Source organism: Colobus angolensis, unplaced genomic scaffold, assembly GCF_000951035.1.
Source record: "Colobus angolensis palliatus isolate OR3802 unplaced genomic scaffold, Cang.pa_1.0 Scaffold60, whole genome shotgun sequence".
Lineage (NCBI taxonomy): Eukaryota > Metazoa > Chordata > Mammalia > Primates > Cercopithecidae > Colobus > Colobus angolensis.
The window spans coordinates 3357438-3368054 of record NW_012119599.1 but is presented as its reverse complement, the minus strand read 5'-3'; the positions used below and the strand labels follow the sequence as shown (position 1 = coordinate 3368054).

General features: G+C 42.1%; 1 protein-coding gene across 4 annotated transcripts in view; it reads right to left on the bottom strand.

The window, feature by feature from the left end:
* Nucleotides 1-9578, bottom strand: part of ZNF285 (zinc finger protein 285) — a 15559-nt gene extending 5981 nt beyond the window's left edge. The window contains exons 1-3 of one of the 4 annotated variants that reach the window (XM_011963046.1): nt 9444-9572; nt 4940-4997; nt 1291-1417 (exon numbers count right to left, since the gene is read on the bottom strand). In XM_011963046.1, the coding sequence (XP_011818436.1) occupies nt 1291-1417; nt 4940-4954 (142 nt within the window). In that variant the 5' untranslated portion in view covers nt 4955-4997; nt 9444-9572. Of the gene's footprint in view, nt 1-1290; nt 1418-4939; nt 4998-7060; nt 7104-9443 lie in introns of those variants that run through there. The other 3 variants (XM_011963045.1, XM_011963047.1, XM_011963048.1) reach the window with 3 other exon arrangements.
* Between the last annotated feature and the right edge of the window lie 1039 nt (nt 9579-10617).

Below are 10617 nucleotides of genomic sequence, written 5' to 3'. Positions count from 1 at the left end.
GGCAGAAGAATTGCTTGAACCTGGGAGGTGGAGGTTGCAGTGAGCCAAGATAGCACCACTGCACTCCAGCCTGGCTACAGAGCCATACTCTGTCAAAGAAAAAAAAAAAAAAAGGGCAGGGGGCAGTTCCCTGAAGAAGCTCTCTTCTCTTGTCTGCCACCATGTGAGATGTGCCTTTCACCTTCCACCATGATCGTAAGGCCTCCCTAGGCACGTGGAACTGTAAGTCCAATACACCTCTATCTTTTATAAATTGCCCAGTCTCGGGTATGTCTTTATCAGCAGTGTGAAAACAGAGTAATACATCATAAAAGGGGGATAATAATGTAACTATCTGTATTAGTCCATTCTCACGTTGTTAATAAAGACATACCTCAAACTGGGAAAGGAAAGAGGTTTAATGGACTCATAGTTCCATATGGCTGGGGTGGCCTCACCATCATGGCAGAAGTGAAGGAAGAGCAAACGGACGTCCTATATGGCGGCAGGCAAAGAGAAAGCCTGTGCAGGAGAACACCCATTTATAAAACCATCAGCTCTCATGAGACTTATTCACTCTCATGAGAACAGCATGAGAAAGACCCCTGCCCCATGATTCGGTTACCTCCTACCAGGTCCCTCCCACAACATGTGGGAATTGTGGGAGCTACAATTCAAGATGAGACTTGGGTAGGGACATAGCCAAACCATATCTCTATCTCATAAGCTAAACTTAGGTAACACATAACTGTATATGAACCTCTGAGAAATAAAAATGAGGCTAGATATTTATCAAAAAGTAATCAAATAAACCAACACTCAGATTACACTTACTACATACCAGTGAGTGTTGGCTATTGTAACTGCCAACCAAACCAAAGTTCTCCCTTGGTTCCTTTAACACTGGTTTATCCAAAACATTAGATAAACATTGATTTTTCTCTAGAAGCAACCAATAGATCAAGGCCCTTGGTGATGTGTGAATTTTATCAGTCCCATTCTGAGAAATATGAGGAAAGAATGAGAGCCTAAATGTGTGAGTAGGGAGGGAGGGGTTACTACCTGCACTGAATGCCCACAGGCCAGGGGTATGAGATTTGGGGAGCGCTCCCTCATATCACAAGGGGCCACATCCTCACATTGATCTGTAAAAGCTCATTAACTGCAGGGTTCTAACCTGCACATGCATCTCTTAGGATTTTTCTTTCCAGTGGCCAACGCTTCTCTTTGTAATCTAACTAGAATATTCTATCCGGTTTGAAATGATGATTTGAGGAAACAGGTTCAGTGGTCTGATGCTCAATTACTCACCCACTGAGATAAAGTTCCTGAAGTTTTCCAGCATCACATCTTGGTAGAGGTTTATCTGGGCTTTATCCAATAGTGCCAGCTCTTCCTTGGTGAAGACAACAGCCACATCCTTGAATGTCACCCTTTCCTAAAACATCAACCACATGCCACATCAATCATCCACACAAATGACTGGTCTTAGTCTGTTTGGGCTGCCTTAATAAAATACCACAGTCTGATTAGATTAAACAAAATAAACTTATTTCTTCCTGTTCTGGAGGTTGGAAAGTCTAAGATCAAGTACCACCAAGATAGGTTTCATTCAGGTTTCTTCTCTTGGCTTGTAGACAGCTGTCCCCTCACTGTGTCCTTACGTGGCACAGGGAGAATGAGAGCAAGCTGTGTTGAGTCTCTCTCATAAGGACACTAATCCTGTTGGATCAGGGATTCCCAAAGGACAATATTAATCAAATTATAAAATATGGCCCAGGAAACAGGCGCAGATAAATCTACACTAAGGTGTTGTGTCAATACACAAGTCTAGTAGTGTTCCATGAGTTCATTTCTCATCACACACCAAGATTTGGTATTTTCACTTTTTCATGGCAGATTAATCTATTTTTATCATGTTAAAAGGAACTAAGAAGACAGGGTAACTAAAAGCTTTGGCCCCTAGATTCAAAAAACACAAAAGAGAAAAGGGAGATGAGGATAAATAAGAACACTTCGATATCAACTAGGTATTAAAAAATAGTGGTATCAATGTGAAATTTCTTGAGTATGTTAGCAGTAATGTGGAAATGTAGGAGAATGCTCTTATTCTTAAGAGCTACAAGCTGAAATATTTAGGGATGAATTATAATGATGCCTGCAATTTATCCCCAAGTAGGTCATCAAAATAAAATATAGACGTATGTGTATATACATATATTATGCATATGTTGGTGGGTGATTCTGAACAATTGGTGAATCTAGGTGAAGATTACACATTATGCTATTCTTTCATTTTCCTGATAAACTGAAATTTCTCAAAATAAAAGGATGTGAGGAATAAGCTAATATTAATAACCATCTCCTAATCAAGAAACCAATTTTTGCATAAAATATTTCTATCGCTGCATATATCACACTGCTCAGAGTTAAGTATTTACAGATATGTTCTCTCAATAGACTTTGCATCTCTAAATAAAGCAGAGCTTTCAAACAAAAGTTGTAAGCAGTTACAAAGGACTTCACAAGGAACATGTTACTAACAATTGTCCAATTACCAAAATCTGACGATTAAAACCAAAATCTAGGGGAGTCAGCACTGTTGTCCTAATAGCACCACTCTCTCAGTAGCACTACTGTTAGAGGCAACAAAATTGAATTGGAGTTAATCATTCAGGAAATACGATACCCTGAAGCCTGCTTGGGGTGTTCCAACGTAGGGAGAAGGGGTTAGGAATAGAGGTTCACCCAGCATACTCCCCATTCTCCATTCTCTGCCTCAACTATAGAGCCTGGGAAAATAAAACACTCATTTCTCCACCACCCTTGTAGCTGGATGGATCCCTTGTAGGAATCCTAGGCAGCGGTTGTCACAGGATACAGGTACAAGGACAACCCCAAAATATTAAGAAATCAAATTTATAGACTAATAAACACATGCAAAAATCTTTAAATCTTTTCCTCTATGAAGTATTCTTGTAAAACCATCTATGAAGTATTCTTGTAAAACCTTGAACCTGAGTCTACTCAAGCATCTGGTGCTTCCACTTACAAGAAATACTGTGGATAGAATAACACATTGAAAGACACCAAAAGGAAGCAAACAAATGCATTCCAAATGTAGGAAAGAACACAGGACAACTTGGTTTCTACAACAAGTCAATAGCAGGAGAGAATAAAGTAGAGGGGCAGATTTCTCTGGATTAAAAGAGATTATGAGATGTAACAACCAACTATATGGTAGTATAGACCTTGTTAAGATCCCATTTGAACAAACCAACTGTTAAAAAAATTTTTTTTAGATAATCAGGGAAATTTGATTATTGTCTGGGTATTAGATATACCAAATAATTATTGATTATCTCATTAGTCCATTTTTAAGGAAATATATACTGAAATACATAGAATGTGGTAAATTAGATTGCCGTTTAGAAATATCCTCTTCTATGCTCTCCAGTCCCACTAAAGGACCAGAGTGTGTTTCCTTACCCCTTTAGTTTGGACTTGGCAATGTAACTTGCTCTGACTACCAAAATGAAGCAGAAGTGATAATGTGCCAGTTCTAAACCTGGCCTTGAGAGATCTCACGTGTCCACTTGCTCTCTTGCCCCTCTGTCTTCACTATGAGGACACACCCAAACTAACCAAAACCAGCAGAGTGCTACCAAATATTCATGGCATTGGCTTTAGGTCCAGGAGATAACCATTGAGGACACTGTTATAGGAGGCTGGAAAAATGGTGACCTGGGTGATGTAGTGGTGAACATTTGGTAAACTGTAAGTTAGAAGATAGAAAATGGACATAATGAATCTTGGACTTGGGCAAGATGGTTTCTAGGCAGAAGGATAAAAGTGTGAGCTCATTCATTTTAGTTGCATATATAATAAGGTACTATACAAAAGTGAGGTACTCAGAGAAAAACCAATACAGTGTGAAATAACATGCCTCTTTAAAATACTTTGGGAAAGAAAAACTGAAAAAGAGATTAAGCAAATCTCTTTGGCAAAAAGTTAATTGTTGAAACTGCATGATGGGTACTGCAAATGGAGGATCATAATACCATTTGCTCTTTTTGTGTATTTTCATAATTAAATTTTTTCATGATTAAAAGAAAATCCTTCCTCCACACTGTGATGGTCTTTTTAATGTGTCAACTTGACTAAGCTACAGTCCTCAGTTATTGAATCAAACACTAATCCAGGTATTGCTGTGAAGATAATTTGTAGATGTGATTAAAGTCCATAATCAGTTGACTTTAAGGGAGATTATTCTAACTAATCTGAGTATGTCTGATTCAATAAACTGAAAGGTCTTATGAGCAGAACTGAGGCTTCCCTAGGAGGGGGAGAAATTCCCCCCACAGACAGTAGCTTCAGTCTGTCCAAGAGTTCTGGCCTACCCTTCCTGATGGGCTGCCCTGTAGATTTTGGACTTGCCTAGTTAGCCCCCATAACCATATAAGTCAATTCCTTACAATAAATCTCTTAATATATATCTCTTACTGGTTCTGCCTTGCTGGTTGAACTCTGACCAATACATACCCATTCAAATCTTGCTACTTTTTGAACTAGACCAGTGACACTTAGAGTATGGTCATGTATATGCTGCCCATGCACTTGGATGCTGTGGCAACACCAAATTGCTATAAGGTTTCTGAATTTACTCTTGATTCTTTTTCCCTCATGGGGCAGTGACAAGCAGTTCATGGACTGGTACTGGTACCAGTACATGAACCACACTTAGAGTAGCACCAAAGTAGACATCTTGAAATCTGTGAGTTTGTTTCTTCACTTCTGTAAAGGGAGTCAAACCACCTGCCTCACAAAGTCATTATGAGCAAGATAAAGTACCTAATACATAGTAGTCACTCAAAAAACGCTGACCTCCTTTCAGAAAACAGAAGTGTCTGGTTCCTCAGAATGAACAGTATATTTAAAGAGAAAGAAACCCTTAACTTACCCGGAACTTAATCATACCGTCTTCCTTTTGGAAAGGGCAGGATTCTGGAAAAGCAGAACTGCAAAGAAGAAAGAATCCATGAGATCATGGATTCAACAAGTTGTGAATGAACATTGGTTCCTTTCTTATCTGTAAAAGTTTCTCACAATCTCTCCACTCCCTAGATATCATCTCTTCTCACTCTGAACAGACTGAACTCCCACCTCCTCAAGACTTCCCTTGATTTGGCCCCAGTCCCTCAATCTCAAACTACTGTGTAACTCCTATCTCTCTCCTCAAGGTTTTGGGTCAAAACCTGCACATTTTTTTCCTTTGCTCAGACTTGTGAATGAACTGACATAATCTACATCTGAATTTCGCAGGAAAAGAGGCCCCAGAATGGCTGATTAAGGGAGCAATCTCAGGGCTGGGCACAGTGGCTCATGCCTGAAATCCCAGCACTTTAGGAACCCAAGATGGGTGGATCACTTGAGGCCAGGAGTTCGAGACCAGCCTGGCTAACATGGTAAAACCCTGTCTCTACTAAAAATACAAAATTAGCTGCATGTGGTGGCGGGCGCCTATAATCCCAGCTACTCAGGAGGCTAAGGCCGGACAATCACTTGAATCTGTGAGGCGGAGGCTTCAGTAAGCCATGATTGCACCACTGCACTCCAGCCTGGGCAACAGAGACAGACTTGTCTCAAAAAAAGAAGAGAGAGAGAGAGCAATCTCAGGATGACAGGAACCTTCTGCTATTTCCACTTTCACATGCAAGACTTGATCTTGTATGGCTAGGCCTGTGGTCTAAAAAACTTGAGGTTAGCCAAGATATACAAATTAAATCCCAATTTTTATTATTATGTTAATCAATAATACACATTTTTAAACATCTACACCTTGACTCTTGGCTTCCTAAACTATCTCTCCAGCACCCATTCTATCCCCTGCTTTTGCAAATATTGATGACACACATATGACATATAAGACACATCCTCTGCTCTGGAAATGCTCACAACTGAACTATAAATGTTCTTAGACTGCAGGTAGACCAAAGTAGGTAGACAGAGACCTTCTAAGCTTGCCGCTTCATATACACTAAAGCCCCTTCCTGTTCTGCTTTCATCAGTGGATTCCCTTGCCAATTAGCTTCCAGTTGGGTTCAGCCAACGGGGAAAGCCAGCAAGAGATCCAGGGAAAGGACAAGAGTGAAATTGGGATATTTATCCCCCCAGGTAAGCTGTGGAATGGCTATGTTCCATATCCATTTACCAAAGGTCGTGGCCTCCATCAGGCAGCTGTCATCCCATAAATCTTTCTTCAGGTTTTAGTGACTGCCTCCTCACTTAGCCCTTCAGTCCTCAAGGCAGTAAGTTATCCTGCCTCAGAGCTATCACTAGCTCTGAAATATTGCAATATCCTTTGTTGATTACCACAGCCTGCCTACAACTTTATAGATTGTCCCTTTATTAAGCTCTTCTCAAATTACCCAATTTGAGTGTTCTGTTTATTTTTTATTGGGATTCCATCTGATAAACCCTGTAAACACAATTGTCTCTGGCCTTTGTGGAGAAACTTACTGTATAAAATTGCCACTTTAGGCACTGTGGAAACTGCAAAGATTAAAAAATAAAAGCCCAAAACCATGTTTCTGCCTTCTCACATAGTGCTTTTCAGACTATCTGTGATAAAGAACGAGTGTTAAAATTATTATTACTGTTACTTTCAGTCTGTCACAGACTGATATTTTGGTAAGATGCAGTAAAAAGAAATTACTGGAAAAAGGAAATTAAGAAGGTATGCAATTTAAAGCCCAGTTGTTATTATTATGTTAATCGATAAGACAAAATTTTAAGCATCTACACTCAAGTTCTCAAATTATCTGGTCACAGACCAATATCATTTATTGGCACTGGTCTGTTGGCTACCCTTTGAATTGCAGCTCACAGGGTTATAGAATCAGGTTAAAAGACTATGAAATGTCTTTTTGGTAAATCCTTGGACTCCTTTTCTCTCCTTTCCTACCTTTAAGAGACATCATTAATCACATCTTATTTTGGGTTCCAACAAAGGGCAAAATAAGGAGTATTCAACTCATTAGTATGGCATGAATTACATCGTTTTACAATAATTAAAACCTACCAAGAAAACACTCCTCCTTTCCCCTGTCAAAAAACTACAAATCCTAAAAACAAAAATAACCAAGCTGTAGTCTTTTATCCACTGTACTTGGTAAGGATCTTATCATTTAACAAGCACTCAATCAATGTTTCTCGATATTAACAAATGCAGAAATAGAATTGGCTTGGATATTATACATTAGATGCATATGCAAAGACATAAACTCACCCTCTACTTCCATTACCTGTTCTCACTTAAGAGCCAAAAATGGGACAGGTTTATTTTCAAGCACACATCTACACACATGCACTCACACATATATGGTTGGGGGTTTGGTTTCCTGAATTTCTGGCTTCAGACACTACCTGCCTGTATCATGTCAGGGCCGTGGCAGGAACCAGAATGGCATATTCAAATTTGACTGGAATTTAATAAACAGACGGCTTACAATGGTGTTGGCTGGGGGTAAGGAAATCACAGTGGATAAGACTCTATCCTGGGAAGTGACAGGGAGGTGCCATTATAATACCTGGGCCTTAAGAGGTAAGGGGAGGGAGCAGTCCCTGGAGCCGGGAACTGAGAGGACTGTGTGGCCAGGGCCACCCAAACCATGATCTGTTGTTAGAAGGTCAGCTAATCTGTGACAATCCTGCAGAGAGGGAACTGAGGGACAAAATACTCCAAATCACAATTCTTCCTCTCTCCAAACTTTTCTGTTGAGACTTCCCATTGGCCAAAGACAAGCAAGGCCAGAAGGCAATTGTGGCCTTTCAGGGCAGACAGCAGGGGAAAAGGTAGGGAAGCCAAAGACATGGGGCACATGTCACCTCAAGACTCTTGTTTTTTCCCTACCTGCCAAAGTCCACACAGCTCTCGCACACAAATGCCTTTCTCATCCTTCAACCTGACAACTACTCTGATCTGAGGAATGCATCAGGAATGAGACCAGAAGCCCATATCAACCTCTTCAGGGAATGAGGACCTAGAAGAAAAGTGCAGCTGAATCTGGAGCTGCAATTGCCCAGAAACACAATCAGAAATGTAATAAATGCTGCTATTACACCTAAAATAATTAACACAAATTCTCTAACTTGTTATATCAAATATACAGAGAACGTTCAAATTTCAAATTTGTTGAGTGCAGTTTAACAACTTACATTTGCTCATCTGCTTTATAATCCTCAAAGTCCCTACTCCCTGGCTCACAGCATGTGAGGTGAGAATGGAGTTAATAATTTGGGGCAGTTCTTTTCTTTTTTTTTTTTTTTTTTTTTTTTTTTTGAGGCGGAGTCTCGCTCTGTCGCCCAGACTGGAGTGCAGTGGCCGGATCTCAGCTCACTGCAAGCTCCGCCTCCCGGGTTTACGCCATTCTCCTGCCTCAGCCTCCCGAGTAGCTGGGACTACAGGCGCCCGCCACCTCGCCTGGCTAGTTTTTGTATTTTTGGTACAGACGGGATTTCAGCGTGTTAGCCAGGATGGTCTCGATCTCCTGACCTCGTGATCCGCCCGTCTCGGCCTCCCAAAGTGCTGGGATTACAGGCTTGAGCCACCGCGCCCGGCCGGGGCAGTTCTTTTCTTTTCTTTTGGCGCGATCTCGGCTAACTGCGAGCTCCGCCTTCCGGGTTCACGCCATTCTCCTGCCTCAGCCTCCCGAGTAGCTGGGACTACAGGCGCCTGCCACCACGCCCGGCTAATTTTTTGTATTTTTTAGTAGAGACTGGGCTTCACCGTGTTAGCCAGGATGGTCTCGATCTCCTGACCTCATGATCCGCCCACCTCGGCCTCCCAAAGTGCTGGGATTACAGGCGTGAGCCACCGCGCCGCCTGGGGCAGTTCTTTTCAAAATAAATTCGGTGACATTAAACTCCAGAGTTATTACAGTCTGAGTTGTTTCTTTATTGCCAGAAGCCAGAACCTCTGCCCTGAAATTAGAAATGCCCCGCTGGAGTCAGAGTTGCCAAAATCCAGAGTTCAGACCCAAGACAACTCCCCCCACCCAAGAACCTAGGGGTGCTGAGCCAGAATCGCCCCCACCAAACTGAGCGAGAACAGCCCAAGCCATCCTCTATACCCAGAGACACGCTGATTAGGCAAATCCCTCATCCCATTCAGGGACGCACAGCCGCAGCCATTACCCCTAAACCCTGAGCCAGCGCCCCGCTGCCCTCATTTAGAGATGCACATCCCAAGACTGACACTAAGCTTCGATCTGAGGACGCACAGCGCGAGTCGCTCTCACGAAACGTGAAGATTCACTGTTTTCTCAAACCCAGGGCCGCTCCCCAAACCGAGCCCAAGCTCTCCCCATCCCATCCCACGTAGGTCGCGCCGCTGAACTTCCCCAGCCTACCCCACCCTCGAGGCCTTATCATTGGTCACCAGTCCCCTCTTCCACTTCTCCTACTTCAGTCCACAGGGACGGGTCGCAGCTGCACATCCTACACTCCTACTCCTGGCTACGCCTCCAAGAGGGGCGCGGTCCAGGCGGGACTCACCCCACCATCCCAAACAATGTCGCCTGCAGCGTGCGTCCGGTACCACGGCGCATGCGCCAGGAGGCCTATGGACTACAATCCCCAGAAAGCCACGCGCGCCGCAGTGACCATTCGCAAGGCTACTCAGGTGAAGTCAGGGGTTGGCCGGAAGTCCTTTAACTGCCGTGCATTCGTCTGTAATAATGACAATCATAATAACGATAAACTAATGAAATGTTAAATAAATCACTAATGAAATGTTAAATAAATCACTATCAACGATGAAAAGAAAAAGTTTCAATATTTTACTACTTGGAAATGAGCACTTTACCATTTTAGTGAAGACTTTTATAGGTTCTTATTTTATAGGCATGTCCTTCAATGTTATAACCACGAAACTTTTCAATTAAAATTCATTTAAATATTTTCCCTCCCCGCCCCTAACCATGTTTTGTTTCTGTTGATGAAGACTGTGGATAATCTACACTTGCTATATAACATAGCCCTGTAATTTGTTTCCTAGACTCAGGAGAAGCAGAAAGAATTAACAACCACTGTCTGAATCCTTAACAGCGGAATTGCAGGAATACTGAGAGCCTCCTAGAAGAGACACAACACAGCATAACAAGAAAACAGGAAGTTTTCAGATTCTTTTTTGAAAATTTCCCCTTGTTTGGCCTTAGGCTTTATTTTGCTATATGTTATTGCATTTAAGATTTAAGATTTCTATTAAAGAAAAATTTGGGTACCCTAATGGGGTAAGAAAATTGAATAAGAATTCCATTAGAAGCCCACAGTTTCAGCCGGGAGGAAAGCCCTAATAACGGGTGAGAACAATCTCTCCTAGGAATGGTCGCCTGGTCCTGCTGACAGAGGCTCTGTTTGGAATATCTGGCTGGCATTCTCTTTTCCACGCACCCTCAAGCTGTAGGGGTTGTGAGGCAGTTCCAGTCCTGGACTAGACAGGTAGGTGAAGACCCCCACCTCTACGCAATGGGAGGAAATGGTTGAATAATATCCAACTGTAGCTTGACATTGCAACTTACGGCACATAAAGGGACAGTGAAATTCTTTTGGCTTATCTCTGTCTTTTGATGTTTACAT